Raw genomic sequence first — 22,545 nt, forward strand, 5'->3', positions numbered from 1 at the left:
CAGATGGCCAACAGGCACATGAAAAGCTGCTCAGCATTACTAATTACTAGAGAAATGCAAATCAAAACTACAATGAGGTATCACCTCACACCAGTTTGAATGGGCATCATCAGAAAATCTGCAAACAACAAATGCTGGAGAGGGTGTGGAGAAAAGGGAACCCTCTTGCACTGTTGGTGGCAATGTAAATTGATACAGCCACAATGAGAACAGTATGGAGGTTCCTTAAAAAACTAAACATAGAATCACCATATGACCCAGCAATCCCACTACTGGGCATATACCCAGAGAAAACCATAATTCAAAAAGACACATGCACCCCAATGTTCATTGCAGCACTACTTACAATAGCCGGGTCATGGAAGAAACCTAAATGCCCATCGACAGACAAATGGATAAAGAAGATGTGGTCCACATATACAGTGGACTATTACTCAGCCATAAAAAGGAATGAAATTGGGTCCTTTGTAGAGATGTGGATGGATCTAGAGACTGTCATACAGAGTGAAATAAGTCAGAAAGAGAAAAACAAATATCGTATATTAACGCCTATATGTGGAACCTAGAAAAATGGTACAGATGAACCGGTTTGCAGGGCAGAAATAGAGACACAGATGTAGAGAACAAACGTATGGACACCAAGGGGCGAAAGTGGTGTTGTGATGAATTGGGAGATTGGGATTGACATATATACACTAATATGTATAAAATGGGTAACTAATAAGAACCTGCTGTATAAAAAAATAAATAAAATTCAAAAAAAAAAAAAAGCAGAAGTGTTTGGCCTACTTTGGGGGTTTAAAGATATCCAGGGAAAAACTAGAAACATTTAAAACTACCTTTTTTATGCCACACATTTTCCTGGAGGAGAATTGGAACCCACTCCCCCTGTTCTCTCTTAACTAGTCTTTAGACACAAAACGTCAGGTCAGAGAGTTAACGTACTCTCGTCATCCAAGTCACAAGAGATTCAGTTACATCTCTGTAAAATCCTATCTAATCTCAAGTCAGTGTGTCTGGTGTACTGTTTGCTCTCTAAGAGCTACAAGGTCCCTCCCAGCAGCCGCTGAGGAACTATTGATTTTGTCTGATTAGCTTTAAAGACCTTGTATTAAAATAAAAACTGCAAAAAAAAAAAATCTGAAAAGTTACTTCATTAGTCTCCCAAAAGCTACTGGTTCTAGCACATCTGTTCATTTTGATGCTACAATACGGAGCTCATGTTTCCTAAAATAGGACACACCTTGTCCCTTACATTAACACTGTGGGATTTGAGGCCCTGGTTACAAAAAGAAAATAGCAAATATGACATCCTCAAAACTATTTAAGTGAACAGACTGCCTATTGGTGGATTGATTTTTCTCTGTGGATATAAATCTATTGGCAGCCATCAGAACTGGGGTATAAAAGATGACCTTAGGCAGCTGCTGCCATTTGTTTCAGGGGGAAAATGAGGGGTTTGTCTCTCCCCAGGGGTTAATACTGTGATGCTCTGAACGTCCTCTGGGCTCTGTTTCTGAAGGGTTACACTGGAGAGGAGCAATGTTTTGTGGTTTATGACAAGATCACAGCAGAATATTTTGTGCATGCTGTGATTTGTATCATCCATTTGTGCACAGGCCATAAAAGCGCACTTTTTATCAGGAACATTTGTGAATATTTAACAGCACTGAAGACATATGGCCACTAAATAATTCACAGTTATCTATCTCCTCAGCAGATTCCTTATACGCCTACCATGTTTTAATGCCTAGTTTGCTCAGAAACAATATTCCTTACGATCCTTCCTATATAAAAATGTTTACTGAAGGGCAGCAATATATAGATACCATGGGATTGGGTTGTAAGGAAGCGGAAAGCTTTCTGCCTTCTCCACCTCTCTCTGTCCTCATCCATTTCCCCTGAAAGCTTCCAACCAGCACCTAACCTCATAGGAAAACGTGCCCTTCCCAAAAGTGGGTGCTAAATTCTGACTTCTGGTGTTTGGGCCATGAGATGGGAGTCGCTGACTAACCGTCACCCTCTTCTCGTTTCAGTTCTATATCCATTTACAGTCCCAAGGAGAATCCGAACGCATTTGATGCTGCAGCATTCTTCCAGTCCGTGGGGAATTTCCTGGGAATCTTCGCCGGCTCATTTGCAATGGGGTCTGCGTATGCTGTTGTCACGGCACTGATATCCTTTGTCCTGTGTGGAAAGCTGGGGACTGTTCAGAGCAGTCAACTTCCCCGGAATGTTTCTGAGGACTGACAAATTCCAGGCTAGGAAATGGTTAGATAGTCTCGTTCGAGCGCAGTACGGCACCACTGGAGCCATCTTGGTTCCGAGCCACCCCTCGAAGCACAGGTCGGTACCAGTGGAAGAGGGGCCCAGGCTCTTTTCCTGTCCAAGGCCAGTTCTAGCACTGCTCATACTGTCTGACCCTAGGATAGCAACAGTCTTAAAAAAATTCCCACCTAGGAATATAGGTGACCAGAGCGTATCAGGCTTGGATATATTAAGGTCAAGAGGAAGAACTGAAGATCTAAGGTCAAGAATAAAGCATGATTGACTGGGAATGATAAACTAAGTGTTCTCTGCCTCCTTTTCAAACTTGTAGCAAGCACTAGTTCACAGGGTTGGCCAAGCCAAAGATGACTGTGAGTTTAAACGAGCATGCATAGCTCTTTTATGGAAGGGGAACAGCAAGCCAAGCAGAAATGTTTGCCATATCCAGGCAAGTGTGTCATCTTACTCCCTCTTTTTCAGCAGAGAGGTGGGAGGATGGGTAAAATTCCTAGAGGATTTGAGCCGGGGAAAGAAGCTGGTCTGGTGAGCTCTTCACTCACAGCAGTTGGATGGGGGCAAAAATAAGTCAGATTTGAAGAGGAAAGCCAGAAGGCTAATGTCAAGTGTTAACTGAGGCTACAGAGAAGAGGCAGAACAAAGGACCAGAGACCTTGCGGGGGAAAGAGAAGTAAGAAAGGAGAAAGATACAAGAAGGGTCAGGGATCAAGGCAAGGAAAGCAAAATGTTGGGGTCTCTTTTCATGAGGACTAGCCTAACAGTTCACTGAACAACTGCTAAAAGGCTAGGTTCTACTAAAGTTTTCTAAGATAAGTCAGAAGATGAATAAAACATGGACTCTGCCTTCAACTAATGACGAACTTGGAAAGACAAGCTCTACAGTAAGAGTTGGATGGAAAGTGAGTGCTAAAGCTGCAGAGCCACCTTAGTAAGATTATAAAAATTCAAATGCTGATGAGGCCACTGTGTCTGGGATAGTCCAATAGACTCTTGGCCAATCTTATGATTCCGGAAAATCATCTGAAAAGCAGTATTTACATGCAGAGTAGGACCTGGGCTTGACCTGAAAAATGGGTAGGATACAGGCAAAAGCCACATGATAAGAGATTCAGGAGAAGGCCAGCATTCATGAAGGTGTGGCGGAGGGGGCACTGCCGTGGCACATGGCAGTTGTGCCTGAAAGGACCTGAGGGCTCAGGCTGGTGAGCGGTGGAAGATGAGGGGACACAGGTGGGATGGAGTCAGCTTGTGGAGTATCTTGGAGTGTTATTCAAAGGAGCCTGGGCATCTTTCTATAGTCCACAGAGAGGGACACAATGAAAGTCCTGCTTTTAAAACATAAATAAGGAACTGGTATGTAGGGTGAATGAGAGAAGGAAGATTAAGATCAAGGAAAACTGTGATGATAACTTGTGGGGGGTGGAAATCGGGAAGGAGGCCAATGTTTAGAAGAAGCTCTAGGACTTAGTGATTGGTTGGTACTAAGAGATAAGGAAGAGGAGAGAATCAAAAGACCACCCCAAAGTCATGTCCTGGAAACCCTGGAGAATGTCAACTCCGTTGACAAAAGTAAGTCGGAAAAGATAGGGCTGACTTCCAACTAAAAATAATGATTAACGATCTACCCAGTACTGGAGACATGTCAGGCCCCCTACTACTTGTTTTACATGCAATAACTCATTTAACCTTCACAATGGTCATATCTTTTTTTACTGGACACTGGAGCTTAGAAAGGGTAAGCTATTGCCCAAGGTCATACAGCTTGGAAGTAGAGCCAAGATCAAACCCAAGGAGTGAAACCGAGAGACAGACCATGCTCTTGATCACTACTCCCTGTTGCCTCTTAATTATTAAGTGGAATGACGATGGAGATCACATGTTGTTTGGAGTAGAGTAATAGTAATGATCACAACATTTAGTGAATGTCTAGCATGGGCCTTTATATATATCTTCTTATTCGAATTAACCCTGTAAGACACCGGGTTACACAGGAGGAAATCGAGGCTCAAAAAGGTTAAGTAGCTCACTCTGAGTCACATATCAGTAATAATGGACATGATATTAATTATGTCATCTTACATATGTTCAGAACTGTACCACGTGCCAGCCATTGTCCTTAGTATTTTGCATAGATTATCTCAGATAGTTTTTATAAGAACCCTGGCAGGGAGATACTGTTATTCCCCCAATTTTCAGCTGAAGAAACTGACATATAAGGTTAGGCAACTTGTCTAAGTCCACACAGCTAGGACATTTCAGGGCAGGGGTTTAAAACCAGGCCTTTGGTCCCAGGGACGGCACGAGGTGGAAGGGCTGAGATTGGAACTTTTTTCTGCCCAGTGTGCAAGGAATATATGGACACATAAGTAAACAAATTGATAAGGAAGGTAAAAATTCCTGGAGGTTGGAAGTCTGCTCTGATATTGGATCAGATCTGGGGAAAGGGGTGGAGAAAAGGAAGAGACAGGGCCTCAGTAATAGTGGCAACACCTGATGGCCTTGGGTCACAAACTCAGGCTGTGAAGGAGACAGGGGCACAGTCCATTCCTCCACCATAACCACCTGGATACCTTGTCCACAACGAGGCAGAGGCTCCTCAGATTGTGGGCCCCTGGGCTCTGGACAAGCTTAGGGCTTGACTCAGAACTAACAACTTTCTGGAGGCCATGGAAAGAGAAGAACACTTTACGCCCAGTTGGTATTCTGCTACTCAAATCGGCCTGAGCCTTCTCTTTACAACAAACTAGAAGAGGGAATTCAGAGGAACAAACCCCATTAGAAACAAAGCCTTCCCTCCAAGTAAGAAGAGGGGACATTGGAAAAGGGTCAAAGGGCAGCCCATGTTTTCCTCCAGATAAAGAATTGCTTCCAGACCCTTACTGAATCTCTTTCCAGAAAAGATGTTTTACAAAACAAATTTATTTAAATCACACTAATTGAAAAACTTATACATCCTTTGTTATATACCAGGCACTCTTCTGAGTGCTTAACATATTGTAAGTGGTTTATATACCTAGGAGGTAGGTTGCACTATTATGCCCATTTTCAGACATGGAAACCAAAGCGCAGAGTGACCCGTCTAAGCTGATACCATGAATATGGGCCCAGGTAGAGTTGCCTTCCAGAGGCCACACTCCCAACCATGACATGATCCTTAGTATTTTGTGCTTTCTAAGACTTTACAAAACATTTTTAATATCTTCATTGCATGTTACTCTGCACATTGTATAAGTAGGTATTATTCTCATTGCCAGTTCACCTAGGATACAAATAAGGCTCACAGAGGTTAACATACTGCTCAGAAATCACACAGCCAGTGACTAGCAGAGCCAAGACTCAAACCCAGATCTACTAACGCAGAGGTCATACTTTTTGCTTCCTTGCCCTGCTGCCAAACATCTCTTAATATGGAATCTTCCTTACACTTTGTTGTAGAAACATAAAAATGCAACATCATTAACATCTCTTTACCTGTCAGGGCATTTTCCGCCTAGTGGTGGACACAATTACAAGGTAGCCCTTTCCCATCCATCACTAACTCCTAATCATCTCCCCATAGCCCATTCTCTGCCTGACTCAGATCACTGTGCCTTTGTTCTATTTGCAATTTATAGACTATTGACGAAGTGTCATCCTGGCCAAAATGAACCACTGCCCGCCAAAGGGTATCTTGCTTGACCTAGAAGCAACACCCATTTTCCTCCATCCTACTTTTACAGAGAGTCCGGGCAGCTTCCCTCTCATGGAACATACATGCTCCTCCTGATTCAATTTCTATCCCCAAGAGAGAAGGCTCTTCAAGGTGATCTGTCCACAGACCAGCACTCCCTGGGGAGCAGTGGCCTCCTTCAGTGTTGACACACTGGCAGCATCTCACCCAGCCTCACTCCCCTTGGCTTTGTTTTCCCAGATCTGCCAGTATTCTGAGGGGCACACCCCAAGGGCTGAGTCCAAATTTAAGAAGTTTTGTGTCTACACTGAGCTGATTTTATCCTCTTAGTAAGACATCTTTTTTATCTGAACACCAGTTTGCATTTTTATAGGAGTGTTCAGCCCGCAATGAAGCATGATTCCTGCTGGCCTTCAAAGTCAAGTCTCAGTCAGTTACAGCCAGCTCCGAAAATTAGTTCTCTCATCTAAAACACAACCAGATTTTTTCACAGCCAAAAAGGAGATTTATTCATAAAAGCAGTTGTTATTTCCCTTAACGCGTCTTTGTCACTTGACCAAATTTACCAAACTGTGTGAGTTCCCTATGCTGGAAACGGGCCTGTTTTTCCTCCTGTCTTGGAGCGCCTTCCTGTCTGCCGAGGCCGCTGGCCTAACAGGTCAGTGTTTCGTCCAGCGCAGCAAACTGGATGTGTGAACACATGTGTTCCCCCCACCTCTCCCCATGCCCCCCTCCCTGACCCAGCCGGAGGTGAAATGGAGGCCCTTTTCTATGGGTTTGTGTCAGAATCAGCCTCTCCTGGGCACCCTGGGGAGAAGAAAAACTATCATCCATTTATCCAACAGCTCAACTGGAAGTCTCCAAACTGCCGTTTCCTCTCCTCTCCTTGCTGGTCAGGAAGGGGATGTTGAAATCTATGAATGACTGGTATACTGAGGTGATGGATGACTTTACAAATAAGAGTCTCTGCTCAGAGTGTGAAGGGATGCACAGCCGCTTTGTGGGAAAGGGTGGTGACTTTCCATTGGCTGTTAACAGCAACGCCCACGAAGGCAGCCTCTCCTGGTGTGCTCATCTCCACACACGGACCGTATTTATAAATCTTTGCATACACTCCATGGCAGGCCAGAAAACAAGGCACTAACTTGGTGGCTTCACGGTTTAATTAATGTCTCTTACTGTAGAAAGTCTGTATGTAGAGTCCTCTGAGATGGACCAGTTGATAGAGAGAGGCAGTCCCTAAGGTCCCAGGTGCCAGGCATCCTGTATCTGGATTGCCTTTCTGCAACAGCGAGGGTTTGTGCTTGGCTAGCTGCAACGATTGGGTACTTTTCCATGTAGAAGAATCAGTGTGGCTCTGAGCAAAATTTCAAAGCTGTTTCTCTCCCTTGGCTTAGTTCCTTGCTTCTCCTGGGTTTCAGTCCTGGATCCCTTGCTGCTCACTACATCTTAATTGACTTTCAAGTGAGATTCCCCCGCCCCCCTCCGAAGTACTAACTGGGAATAAGGTATGCCTCCCTGGGTACTTGCATTTTAAAAGGTGGTACTTTAAGTGTAAATAATAATAAAAGTTGATATATAGTGAAAGCAGACCATGAGCCAGGTGCTGGCTAACTGCCTTTCATGGATTTTCTCATTCATTTACAGAAGGACCCAAAGTTAGGGACTATGCCCAGTTTACTCAGCCAACAGTAAGTGGTGGAGCTGGGATTTCAAATAAGGAGATCTGATTCTAGAGCCTGGGCTCATGGGTACCAAGCATTGCTACCCTGGATGAAATTCTATCTATAGAATATGAGGCAGGCCCGCAGGAGCAGGAAGATATTTGGGGCCCCAGAAGCCTGCCTCGTCCATTTGCTTCTAGGCTGGTTTGGCCTCTCCTGTGAAAGCCATGGCAAATCTTTTTTGTAATGATAATCTGTTGCTCTGGGCAGCTGACCCACCTTACTTCATAGCCATGGGAACCAAGCTATTTCCACAGGCTTTGAGGGTGTCTGTTGCTGATACAGACAGCCACCTGCCAGTTATTATCACACTATAATCAAGACTGCATTACCAGAGTCCACCCTACCAGGCCCAGTATCATTCCAAACCATTCTAACACAACATCCATTATATTAGAGCCTTACTGTGTTATTAGAAAGGTTGCTAAAGAGCTTATGCATTACAAAGAAAAAGGATACTGGTGTCTCTTAAATGAAATAATGGAGGAAACAATTTACATACGTCATTCAGAAAATTGTGGTCCCCTTTCCTCCACATTCCATGCCCTTTTCAGCACTTACCATATTGTAAAATGATGTGAGTAATGTTAACAATAAGAATACATATTTGACCTTCTGGAAAGGTAAAGAAGTACCTTAACTCACCTGATATGTTTTAGTCTACTGTTGATCATTGTAATAAACACACAGACACACACTTATGCGCACATATCCCAATGCTTAAGATTGTTTCTGTTTGTGAAGATTGTCTATTTCCTGATCAATTCAGCAATATCTTGTTTTCTTAAATGTTTTTAGGGTTATGGTCCACGTATAAACTCTTAGTTTATCTGTGCCTTGCGCTTTTGCTATGCTTTTGACCTGATATCCTTATTGGATACCATGCAGATCACTTCTAAGGAGCCAGCATCATGGGGTGGGTGGACGCATGTGTGGGCCTTGGTAGCAGAAAGACCCAAGTGTCCACGTCTGCACCCAGGGGAGCGCTCATCCAGAACAGTACTCCAGATTAAGCAACGTGCCCGAAAGGCATTTGATACAAATCAAACTTCAGGTGTGAGCGTTTTGTACCGCCCAAGACCAAGCCTGCTAAGTCCAAATTACTTATGTGTTTGTTTGTTTATTATTTAATCCTTGCCTATTTCTAAATTGGCTTTGAGACAACTCATAACCTGAGCCATGCATATCATGGGACCATTTAGTTGAGGCTAGACACTCAAGTGCTTTGGGATAGAGTTTTTCTGCAAAATGAGGCAGCTGTTCATTGCTGTGGTTTGGCAATAAATATAGCTCTGAGCTTTCTGGCAGCCAAAGCCAAAAGGGAAACATGATGAGTTATATAGGAATAATACAGTACTATAAAAGGAAGTCACAATTATTTATAAAAATGGGCAACCTTTTTTTCTAAAACTTTAGGGGAATTTATCACACACATCTTTATGTAAGGGCCTTTGAGCATCATAACAGACAATGTATTGTTTTAGGGAAGATGGAGATTCATTCTTCATGTAATCATTTCTCATATCAACCTTCAATAAAATCTGATGGTGTGGAATTAAATTATATTCTCTGAGGATATTTCATGCAGTAAGAAAATCTTTTTATCTCTAATCCACAAATAAACTAATATAACGCAAAGCTAAAATCTAGAAAAATTTTCAGAAAGTGCTTAACGAATGAACATATGACAATGAATGTAGTGAATTAAATGAAATGAGCTATTAAATAGTTTATGAGTAACTGTAGTGGTAACCAGCCATCCTGGGGCCGTGTATGGGTTCACTGAGAACAAATCATGTAGGACCCTAGAAATGGTGTTTACACACAATGGGTTCTCAGCAGAATTCCCCCAGCCCTGACATTGCTAGGTGAGGGCTCAAGGGTGCCCATCAAGGGAGCAGGCCTCTAGGCCTACCACCCCTACTTCACCCCTCTTATTGGTTCCATAGATTGGGTTTTCACCTAAGATTTCATTTAAAAAAAAGGATTTCTGTTGCTTTAAACAAAATATATCTGTTTTAAGAATATATTTTTTATTTTTTCTTACTACCAAGGTAAGGCATATACATTGTAGAAAATGTGGAAAATGTAGATTTACAGAAGGAAATAAAATTAGAGTTACCTGTATTCTCACTGCCTATTAATAACTATTGTTAGTATTTGTCTGAATTGATCTAATTATATGCAAATACATATACGTAATTAAATATATACATGCATACATATATGTAATTACATTTTTATTTTTAAGTAACTTGCTTTTTTTCACTTAACAATTTATAGTGAATGTTTTTCATGGCATTAAATATTCTTCTATATTATTATTTTTAATTGCTGCCTAGTACTATATCATATTAACTTGCCATAATTTATTATACTAACCTTTTGATTGTTTATAGCTTTCAACATTGTTAATATGATTGCAATGGTAATCCTTATAGCTTGATGTATGAACTTCTACTTATATAACTGACTAAAAATAAAATTCCTGGGTTAATAAGAATGCTAACATTTTAATGTCTTGGAAAAATGAATCCAAGTTATCCTCCAGAAAATTTGCATTCCTTTATACGTCCACCAACGATGTAAGAGAGAGCTCATTCACTCACATCTTCATCACCCGAACTCATATTCACCCCTGCTAATTTGATAATCAAGTTCCGTCTTATTCTGATTTAAATTCATTATATTTTTACTGAGGAAATCATTTTAATTATATGTCATTGGCAATTTGTAGTTCTCCCTTGGTGAACTACCTGTTTATGACCTTTGTCCTTTTTTCTTATTGAAGTGCTTATTTTTGTCACGTTAAATTTTAGAAGCTCTTTATCTATTAAAAAATATTAACCTTTTGACTGTCATGTAGGCTATAAATATTTTCCAATTCACGGCTTTAACTTTTAAATATGTTATGCTTTATTTGTTTATGTAAGGGAAATGTTGGTATAGACATTTTCAAGTTTCATGTGGTTAATTTTATTTCTTCCTTCGAAAGCCCAAGATTTTATTGACTTCTACTTATAAAGCCCACTGTTATTAATAATAATGTATACTTTTTTTAATATTCGTCTGGTTTTATTTTTGCATTGGAATCCATCTGGAATTTGTCTTGCTATGAGGTGCGAGATATAGTAGGGATTTGATTTTCTTCCTAGATTGTTATTCACTCATCCTAACACCCTTCAAACTTAACCTATGAATTTACAATATAATGTCCATGTATGTAGGTATATATATGTGTATATATGTTCTGGGCTTTCTGTTGTTCCACTGATCTCTTGGTCTTTACTGTTTTCATCATTTCAACTCCATGGTTCCTTTTAATAGCAATTTCAAGAGATTCTTTGCTATACTCACATATTTATATTCCAGAATGACTTAAAATAACTTTCTTATGTTTCAAGCAGAAAATAACTTTAGGATTATGATTGGGGTTGTATTAAATTTTTAGATTAATTTGACGAGGAATGGTGTTTTTACAGTGTTGAGTCTTCCCACAGAGGAATATGTTATGTCTCTCCATTTATTCAACTCATCCTTTATGGCCCTTAGTAAATTTTTATAGGTGTCTTCACATTAGACCTACAAATTTCTTGTTAAGTACTTTTTAAGCTATTTTATATTTTGGCATACTATGATGAATGGAAACTTCTTCCATTATAGTTTCTGGAAGGCTATTGTTTGTTTATGTGCATCTAGACCTCACCATGCTATTTGATTTACTCTCTGCAGTTCTGAAATATAGAACCATAGCTGATGTGTAGAATTTGGATTGATGGGCCAAAATTATATTAGACTATCAGGTTTGTGAGGACTATATCAACACCAGCAGTGTGGCTGAAGCATGCTAGGCATTCAATATCTTTTGAGCAATGGAATGAATGATTTTAGCTTAACAAAATGAAAATTTTCTAAAATCTGAATAACAGACTGTTTTATGAGTTAGTGAGTGCCTTATGCCTGATAATATTCTTGTAGATTCTACTTTTTTTTTTTTTTTTTTTTTTGCCGTACGCGGACCTCTCACTGCTGTGGCCTCTCCCGTTGCGGAGCACAGGCTCCGGACGCGCAGGCTCAGCGGCCATAGCTCACGGGCCCAGCGGCTCCGTGGCGTGTGGGATCTTCCCGGACCGGGGCACAGAACCCACCTCCCCTGCATCGGCAAGCGGACTCTCAACCACTGCGCCACCAGGGAAGCCGTCGTAGATTCTTTATGTCCACTGGTCAGGGTATTTCAGAGCAGATTCATACATCAACTAAAGGATATATCATAAATTACATTGATCTGCAATTTCACTTCCCTAACTCTTAGGTTAAAATGGAGACGTGGAGACCTTGGGAAACAAGAGCCTAATCTAAAAGAATATGGTGGGCATATGTCGGCTTTGGCTGCCCAGCACCCGTTCTCCCTTTCACTGAGAATAGCATCCTGATGTTGTTTGGGGAACTACCCCTCCTCCATCAGGTACCATCTTCTTAACCAAGGTACCCCACTCTCCCCTGCCAAAGAGAATAGGGGCAACCGAAGCTAGGTCTAACAGACACTCCTTCCCTGTGATATGAACTTTTAGGAGGGAGTTAGAAGTATATACAACTGTTGGCATCCAGACTTTCCAACAGCAAAACCCTATTGGGACCCTCTCCTTATTCCTGCCACAGATCCCTGGAGCTGCCTTTATGCCTCTTCCCTCCAATAAATTCCTTTCTGATTACAGTTGCCAGAATCAGTGTTTATTGCTTGCAAACAAAGAAATCTAAATAGTACCAGGGAAGGAATAATCTATGAGGTATTTCAACAAAAGAAGCTGCATAACTTGGTGACAATTCAGAAGGGAAGAGAGGCTCACAGACAGCACAGCCTCTAGGCTAGGAAGCTTGGGACCATCTCATGCCAGGTGCATACTGATAGACAAACAAAAAGAACCAAGCTTACAGAGACCGTTTGCACAGTCTTCATAATTCTTTTTCGATTCGCCTCCTTATAAGATTCATCATGCACACTTCAGTGTGGTGGGCGGGGCTTGCTCATGACCACATTTGCTGCTTTCACTTTTAGTTGTTACTAATTTGATGATGATCATTTGATTTATTTTGATCATCTTTTACTTCAAGGGCCACATTTGCAGCCGCCTCATCTCAGTCTCTTAGAAATTGCACCTGCAAATGTTCAATAGTCACACAGAAGCACTTAGTTTTATGGAAACAAGTGGCTTTTAGACATGCAAATGAAGGTTGGCATTTCTATTACCCAAAGGTCTGATGCTCTGCTACTGGAAATGTACAAGTGCTGTCTGAGAAAACTTTTATTTACGAAGACTGGGCAGAATATCAAATGCAAGTGAGAAGTCTTTCTAGAAGATAAGGGTGTGTAGACAGAAATGGACTTTAGGGAGTCCTTACAAGCTGGGAGAGCATAGAAGGAAGAGAATGTATATGGAAGTTTCTGCCCTAATTACAAAATCAGCCACTAAGGGGTATGTCTCAGATTTCTAGTTCTTCTGCTAACTTGCTGAGGGATAGGAATGTCACCCTGTTAATTGGTATCTCAGTTTTCTTTACTGCTGAGGTAAAAAGATTTTATTATTTTGTAGTGGAAGGACATGGCACACATACAAAATGTGGCTTTTGAATAAATACATGACCTGAGGTATTCTCTCTGTCAGGTACCTGGTACACATGCATACCTGATTTCTGATCACGTAGAATTTTTCTTGGCCTGTTTTCTAAAAGTCATTAGGTTACTGAGCCATTATTTTAAATTGAATATTGAAAATAATTCAGCAGTATTATTTATAGCATAATCTCTGGTGGCATTGAATCCTGTCATAGAAGCTGCTTTTCAGTTTATAAAGATAACCAAAAAGCACAGCTGGACAGGTGGTTTGAAAATTCATTTTTATAATTTGTTTCCCAGCTGAGACTTTGGGGGTCAGGTTTTTTTTTTGTTTTTTTTTTTTTTGCGGTACGCGGGCCACTCACTGTTGTGGCCTCTCCCGTTGCGGAGCACAGGTTCCGGATGCGCAAGCTCAGCGGCCATGGCTCACAGGTCCAGCCGCTCCGCGGCATGTGGGATCTTCCTGGACCGGGGCACGAACCCGTGTCCCCTGCCTCGACAGGCGGACTCTCAACCACTGCGCCACCAGGGAAGCCCTGGACGTCAGGTTTTTGCCAGAGGCAAACTTTCAGGGACTGTCATTAAACACCCAAAGAGTAAGATTTCTAATGGCAACATTGACACTGCATCTAATGAATTCTCTGCTTCCAGGCACTGTTGTAATAAAGGCAGCTTCCATTTTTAGGTTCCTGGGGCATATTTTATGTCAGCTGGAAGTGAAGGAGGAGGAGGGAGGCCGTTGGCATCCCTCACTTTCTCATACAAAAAGTTAAACTGTATAGCCCACTATTTACTCAACTTAGAATAGTTTCCATCTAAGAAAACAAACGTGTAAAAATCTGAAAGAAAAAAAGTCCTGATTACTGTACTAAGCAATGCTATTGGGCTTTGTAGTCTGACTCTAGAGAGTAAGAAACTCTGAAAAAAATTTTGAATGTAGAAGGGTAAAAACAAATGCCGCTCTGGCTCATTCACTAAGGAATTGACCAACATGTCTGAACGAGAGAAGAGCTCAGCACACACAAACATGAAGCACAACATAAACAGTCAATTCACCTCAATGACGTCACCCAGCCTTATTCCCCCATTGGTCTCAAATGGCAAGGGCCTAATTACATTGTCATGATAAGGAAAAGCTGACACCTGAAAGCTCAGGTCCTGCTTATCTGTCCGGTCAGCTCTTGAAAGGCTTTTGTAGAATAAGTAGTTGGGAAAAGGGGAAACTGGGAATGTCTTTCTTTTTGGCAACAGACGAGGAAAGATTTCCAAATGAAATGACTATTACTGGACACGTTGAGACTTTACTTGATCTGAGTAAGTAAGCTGGCTCATTACTTCTCATCTCCACCATCTCTCGACTTGGCGAATACTTGTCTGAAACTCTTAAGAAGGCTTCTAGTTCAGAGATAAATGTGTTCCATTTGGCTTACCACTGATGCATTGCATGACTGGATGGGAAATATATTTCTAGATCTCAGTAAATAAAACAAATCACCAGGAGGGACTTAGTTTAAATTGTTTCTCAAATCAAATCTGGCCGGTTTTAGCTTCTAAATACATGTCATTAGCTGACATCTCAGCTTCAAACTGTTCTTGCTTTCATATTGACAGGACCATATGAATCCAACTTAATTAGCCAACAATTCACCAACAAATGAGGTGCACTGAGTGTTTTCCAAGCCAGAAATAGAGCCAGAGGCTCAAAATACTAGGCATTCAAGCTGTAGCAATAGACACCCAAAATTCTCAAGGGGATTTATTAACTAGCTTGCTGAACCAAGGGCAAACACGCAAAGATGCCATCTCAATAAACACAGGTGTAAAATACATCTCCTAGCATGATAACTCATTAACTCACACCTGCACTTTCTTGAACCAAATAGCTCATCATTTCAATATTCAAACAATCTTGCACATGTAACTTGAGTAGTGGACAAATTTACCTCTGCTTTCTTCACTGTAAATGTTTTCTGTCTTTACCTAACATCTCCTCACGGTGCCAGCAGCCATAGGGAAAAGAGAAAGTTGCTCATGTCCTGCACAGGCGTGTAGAAAACAATGAGAGGCCCGCGTACCGGAAAAAAAAAAAAAAAAAAAAAAATTAGTCCATTTGAAAGTCTTCTGGATTCTATACACGTGTGGAACTTCTACATGGAAAGGTACAGTGGTCAACTGGACATGGATATCTGGGATGAGACTGCTGACTAGAGATTTAGGTGACATTGGTGTACATGTATTAAGCGACTCCAAGGAAATGAAAACTGAAAAGAAGGAGTAAACCTGACAGTACCAACATTTGAGGTGGAAAGCCAGGGATCTAAACAAAAGGATATTTTTCTTCTCCTCCAGACCTCAAGTTAATTTGCATAAGTACTCACTACTACATTATTTAAGGAATTTTTTGTTTTAAATGGAAATTTATAAACCTTGCAACACAGACAGGAAGTAATCTTAAATGCATGCCTACCCTCTGCACTGGAGGATCTAGAAAGAAGAACATAGATTTGTGCTGTTTTCTATATTGATATTCTTGTATCCCACAGACTCATCATTCATCTGCCAACCGTAGCATTGCCAAATATAGTAAACTAGACAGTAATTGTATTATTTGCAAACTTAGAATCCTTCATATTCCCTGAAGGAGTTTTCCATTTCGTTAAATCTTTGACTTCTCAGTTCCAGGTTCACGTTCAGCAGTGGTGGTAGGAAACCTGTCAGAAATGTCTCGTTTTACTAGATCAAAAACAAATAAAAGTGTGGCATGGAAAAATAACCCATCAACCTTAAAACCCCTCAGAGTGCTGCCTGAGAGCAAGACACATTTTTTTCTTTCTCACTCGCTCTTTTTCTGTGTTCCGATGATATAATCAATATTTCCTGTCCAAAAACGCAATATTCTCCAGTCTTAGAAACCCCTCAAGTCTGCATTTAATGTCAAAGAAAATCATCCTCCATGTGACAGATGTTTATTTTTCAGCTTCTGTATCTGAAGTCTTCATCAACTTTTAATGAGAAAAGAACCACTGAATAATGTTATCAGTAGCAGAGACGGTACGTGACAATAGTCTTGAATAAGAAAATTTAAATGTTAGAAGAAAATAGACTCTGCCACTAATGAATCCAGATAAACATCTATTTGTATGTGAGGATCAAAAATAATTTCTCCTTCGTTCTCTTTTTAGAGCAGCTAAATATTTCTTGAAATAGAGACTCATTACTTTGACAAACCTGCATTTGAGTGTCTGATGTCTACTGGGCACTGTTATGGGATTGGGAGCAATAAAAAGAAGGAGGTCATAGACCCAGCCCTTGAGGAAATCTAGGTCGAGAAGGTAATCTAGTTGCCAGGAAGTCCACATGAGGCCGTGGGGGTACCATGTAATTCTTCAATTCCATATATGCAGTCCTTGAAGCAAATGTAAAAACAGCAGTTCAGATCACAGACACTTAAGACGGGAAGGTGCTTAGAGATCATCTAGAGCAGTATTTACCACAGTTTCTTGACCCTTATCATAAAAAAATAAGAGTTTTATCATGCACTTATATGCACATGAGCATATTTTTTTGCCCACAATGGTACTTACTTACCTTAAAATACACAAAAGTTCTAATTAAAAGTTATGAACCTGAAGCTATCACATTATTAATCAACTGTACTCCAATATAAAATAAAAAGTTTTAAAAAATTTATGAAGTTCTTATATTTTCTTCTACGCTTCAGTGGGTTTCTTGCGTACCCCAATCTAAAGAACACTAATGCAGACCATCTTCTTTAGTTCTTTGAGAAGAAAACAATGGACCAGGCAATGAATTTGAATTGCATTAGTCATTCAACTAGTTAAGTGTCTGAACTATGCCAGATAGAACCCAGGTCTCCTGACACCCATTGTAGTACATTTTTTCTTACATAATTTACAACCACACAATGCACCTTGATGTCATGTAAGCATAGGTTTGTGTGTGATGTGTGTAAGCATAGGTTAATGTTACTAAATATTGTATATACACAAGCATTAGTAACACTAATGCTTTCTGAGAAGGTCCAGAAGTGGGAATCATGGAGAACAGTGTAAATGGTGTTCTGTTAACCAAAAGGAGCTAATTGTCCTCTCAAAATTGATCTCTCTGGGGCTTCCCTGGTGGCGCAGTGGTTGGGAGTCTGCCTGCCAGTGCAGGGGACACGGGTTCGAGCCCTGGCCCGGGCAGATCCCACATGCCGCAGAGCAACTAAGCCCGTGCGCCACAACTACTGAAGCCCGCGTGCCGTGCTCCGCAATAAGAGAAGCCACTGCAACGAGAAGCCCGCGCACCGCAACAAAGACCCAATGCAGCCAAAAATAAAAATAAATAAAATAAGTTTATTAAAAAAAAAATTGATCTCTCTGGAAAGAATTTACTTGCCAGCAGAATCATTATTCTTCCCAAAGAATTACAGACCTCCTCATGCTGTTTCCTAAACTTCTTTGCCTGCCAATAATTTGAATTTAACTGTATACCTCTTTGTGGTTTCTCATACAGCTCTTTTAGTTAGTGTCATGAAGTATCGGTTCTAGTTCTTATTCAAAATTGCACAAATGGGTCCTTGCAGACAGCTCTTCAGCGATCTTGTCCACCACTGAAAGCTCACTGTGCAAACTGATAGGCAATTTTGAGCACACACGTGAGTCAGAAACTCTTATTATTATTTTCTCTAAGCCACTTCTTAATTTCTTTCAGAGCTCCTTATCTATTTTAGTTCTCAGATATTTTTGAGCATGCTCCCTCCCTGTGGATCTGGATGTATGTACTTGGTTCCACTTGTCATTGCTACAGGGCCCCATAAATACAACTTGAAACCCAAACCTTAGACATGCAACCCTCGTAGTTGCATCTAATGACCGCTTGTGTTTTTCAGAAGAGGTGGAAGCAGAATGATCAGATTTTACCTCAGTTAGGAAAGAAAATGCAGTAATGTTTGCCAGCAGAAGATCAACATATTAGATGTTTCATAGTTCTATTTTATGGATACTAGGACTAATACAGCATGTAAGAGAAATACTTTCATACTTATAATAATTAGTTTGATCATTTTAAACATAGATCATATTAGATGTTTCTTCTAAGTTTTGAAATATTTGGAAAAATGTAATTAATTAATTCAACGTGTATTTATTCCCTAACCTATAACAGATGCAAACCCAAAGTGTGCAGGTAAACTGCATGTTCCTGGGACATGCCACATAGTTTCCTAGCCTTCACCCTTCACTCACATTGAATTCCCTACCCCCGACCCTGCACCTCCAAATTCTTCTTATCTTCCAAGACCTAAATGCCTCTGTGTCCTTTAAGAAAACTTTCCCCATCTCTCTCCCACTTTCCCCAGCCCAAAAGAAATCACTCCCTCAGAATTCCCATTTTCTTATCCCCTACTTCTACCTGCTTTTAGATATCTCTGTGTATATGTTGTCTCTGGTAGGAGACATAAAGCTACTTGAGGTCTAGGACTGGGTTTATTCATCCTTGCATTCCCCATATCCATAACCCATGCTTTCCTCATTGAATATCTCAGTAGATAGAACTTGCAAAAATCGGATACCTTAACTGTAGGATTACTGAGAATGGTCTAAGTTTGGATTTCTAGGAGTGAGGCACACATTTTCTCCTGCTTTTCCTTGTTGCAGGAGTTGATGTGGAAGAGAAGGCAACAAATAATGATTAAGGACATAAAAGGTGTGAGACGTGCTAGATGTTTTGTATTTCTTCCCCCAGCAACTTGTTGAATAGGAAATGTTGTTGTGTTTAGACCTGTAATGAGCTTCTCTGAGTCATTCCTTCTCTTCATGGCTTCCTCCTTTCACCTACTTCTAGTAATTATAGCAAAACCTTATATTTACTTCTTAGCGTTTAGTTTACAAATCATGTTAAAATCCATTGTATTGCTTTATACTTAGAACAGACCTGTGAGACAGGTGGGCCCTATCCAAATGAGAAAACTGAGTCTTAGGTGGGTGAAGCCCTTGGCCAACATCACCCATTACATACCTGCAGCCACGGCCAAAGAACGGCAGCCTGGGGAGGATGGACACCTGAGGGACCCCAAGGCCTGAGAGGCATGAACCATATGCTTATTAGGAATGTTCTCTTTGGCTGTATTTTTTCATTTTTATTTATTAAGTTTTTAATTCTACTGTCTTTGGTTCCATTTTTATGTCTTTTGTCTAGATTCTTTAGGTAAATAGTCCATTATTTCCCTTTTTCTTTCTAATAGAATGCATGTAAGACTATAACCTTTCCTCTGAATAATCCTTTGGTTTTATCCCATTGGTTTTGATAAGAAATGTACTATACACTTACTGTCATTTATCTCTACATAAGCTAAAATTTCAAATTTGGTTTCGTCTTCAACTCCAATTTTATTGAAAAGAATACAGTTAAAAATCTCTAATGGATACATTTATGTAGCTGTGCTTTTTGTTAATTTCCAGTTTTATAACATTTTGATCAAAGGATGCAATTTGTTTGTTTTGTTTTGTTTTGATTTTTAGAGGGGGAAAGAATTTTTGAACTATTTGATAGTAAAATATATCATCAATTTATTCCATGTTAACTAATTTCTTTTATATTCTAGTGTTGCTCGGATTAAAAAATAATTTTAAAATAAAGAAAAAAAATTGTAACTCCTCAAACACTCTTAATAGATAATTGTTCCATGACCCTAAAATTATTTCATGGAATCATGTCAATTCTAGAAAGTCACAGAAAGAAGAAATGGAGAATAAGACACAAAAATATAATTAAAAACATTTTTATACTTAGCAAGAGCTGCGAAAGTAAAAAAGGGGCACTGAGGCAACACAGAGGTAGTCACTGCAAGAAGCAAGTGTGACCCCTTGGACTAGAGGAGCAAAGGGAAGAGAATCTAGAAGCTCCTAAGAAGGAACCACGGAGCTGGGACTCAGACCTCTGAGGACACTGCCTGACTGCTGCTGCTTTCTCTGAGGGGGTCCCAGGAGGCTGGTCTGCAAGTGAAGGAAAACAACAAAAAACAAAAAGAGAACAGAAGGCTGGGACCAACTGCCAAAGCTGTGGTGAAGAACCATTGCTGAGATGCAGCTGACAGGACCAGCAGGCAAACAGGAGGGAGCAAGGCCTTCTCTCCCCTCCTGCGTCCTACTCTCCTCCTGGGGCTCTATACTGACAGAGCCCATCAGGCAAAGGAAGATGTATTCTGGGGAGCCCCAGCCTCGGGATCACAGACCAGCACAGGAGGGTGGGCTTGGGGCTGAGACACTAGCTCACAGCCTGGCACAAGGAACACTTAGTGCCCCTCCCCGTCCTTTTTACAACTGAGAGTCTGAGATCCAGAGCATGCAAGAGAGTGGTCTAGGGCCTCACATAACAGTGGTACAACTAGGGCTAGCAGGCACAGGTATGTAAAAATATAGTGGCAATTAAAATATACTTTTGTAAGGTAGAAAACTGGCAACTGTTAATTTGTGTGAGTGAATTAATTACCAAGCTATAGAATTATGATTATGTATGCTAATACTAAGGGTCAGATCAGCTTTGTTGTTTTATTTTAATTACAACACCAAGACTCTGGTAATGTAGGCAGACTCTCCATTGTTTGCTGCTTGTGTGACATATCTGTAGACAAAAGTCAAAAAGTATTAGCAGAAACTTTGCCTATTAGTGTTCTAATGGGAAAACCAATGGAGCTACTGGAGAAAATATCCTCAAAGGAGATGTCCAGCCAACTCAGGTATATAATCTTCATCATCAAATCTCTGACTCTTTCCCTGGGACATCAGAAATGATATTTTTTAGATGGCTTAAGATTACCTTAAAACATTCCCGGAGGGTCTAATACAGGCAGAAAAGTACAGGGAGTCTGTGGAATTTTGAATCTTAGCTCTGCCACTTTCAAGGTGACCTTGAGTAAATTACTTTGGTTTCTTGTTACCTGGTGATAGGAATGTTCATTTATTTATTCAGCAAATATGTGGAGTGCCTACCATGCGCCTGACATTGCTCTAATGGCTGGGGACCAGTGAATCACTCTGCACTCCCTGAGCTTTCCACTGCAGTGCAGAAAGGCAGAAAATAAACCTATAAATATATAAAATGTTAGGTGGCAGTAAATAATATTACAAAAATAGGTCAAGGTAGGCAAGTAGAGAACGACGAGAGGGATTAGTTTTATAGAGTGCATAGCAGAGGCCAGTCTGATAATGTAACATCTTAAGGAAAGGAGGGAGCCATGTGGGTGTCTGGAGAAGACTTTTCCAAACAGTGGGAACCAGACATGCAAGGGCCCTGCAGTGGAACCTGCTTAGCGAAGACGAAGAGGGTGTGTGACGAGGTGAGGGCCGGGGGGCGGGGGGTCATGGGAAAAGCGGAGGTCAGGGAGCCGCGGGGAGGGGAGGAGGAGGCAGGACTAGATCCTACAGGGCCTGTTTGTTATGTGTTTCCATTACAGAGCTGGGAGCAGAGGACTAACATGATCTGACCTGTCTTAAAAGATTCACTAGCGCTGCTGGGTGGAAGGTAGACTGTGGAGAGTCAACAAGGGAGACGGGGTCGGAGGTGCAATTAGGAAGCTCTTGCTGTAATCCAGGCAGAAAATGATGGTGACTTAGAAAAGGGTGTCAGTGTGAAGGTGTTGAGAGGTGATGGCATGCCGGGTAGGTTTTGAAGGACCAGTCAACAACATTGCTGATGTACAGAGAGGGGAGAAGTAAAGAGTGTTGCCAGAGTGTTTTGTTTTGTTTTGTTTTGTTTTTTGGTACACGGGCCTCTCACTGTCGTGGCCTCTCCCGTTGCGGAGCACAGGCTCCGGACGTGCAGGCTCAGCGGCCATGGCTCACGGGCCCAGCCGCTCCGCGGCATGTGGGATCTTCCCGGACCGGGGCACGAACCCGTGTCCCCTGCATCGGCAGGCGGACTCCCAACCACTGCGCCACCAGGGAAGGCCTTTCCAGAGTTTTTTGCCTGGATGGCAGGAAGAATGGAGATACTATTACTGAGAAGGGGAAGAGAGCGGGAAGGGCTGGTGAATCGTGTGAAGCCTGTTGTGAGATAATAAATCAATGAAATAAATGAGATGATGTGAATAAAACTAGTGTGTTCCTTGCCCACCATAAGCATTCAGCCAATCTTACGGCCCTTACCTATCCTTTATTCTTTGTTACTTCTTTTTGTTCTCGGAATGCATTTGTGCACTACCCACATGCCCCTCCCTTTTTATTCACTACTTCTCTGCAGATCAATAT

General features: G+C 41.1%; 1 protein-coding gene across 1 annotated transcript in view; it reads left to right on the forward strand.

Annotated features, from left to right (window-relative positions):
• SLC9A9 (solute carrier family 9 member A9) overlaps positions 1–22,545 on the forward strand; it is a 538,678-nt gene that overhangs the window by 251,851 nt on the left and 264,282 nt on the right. Inside the window, exons 7-8 of the mRNA XM_030873292.2 lie at positions 2,037–2,175; positions 6,509–6,614. Coding sequence (XP_030729152.2) covers positions 2,037–2,175; positions 6,509–6,614 — 245 coding nt within the window. The remainder of the gene's footprint in view (positions 1–2,036; positions 2,176–6,508; positions 6,615–22,545) is intronic.

The sequence above is a fragment of the Globicephala melas genome, chromosome 4 (assembly GCF_963455315.2).
Source record: "Globicephala melas chromosome 4, mGloMel1.2, whole genome shotgun sequence".
Taxonomy (NCBI): domain Eukaryota; kingdom Metazoa; phylum Chordata; class Mammalia; order Artiodactyla; family Delphinidae; genus Globicephala; species Globicephala melas.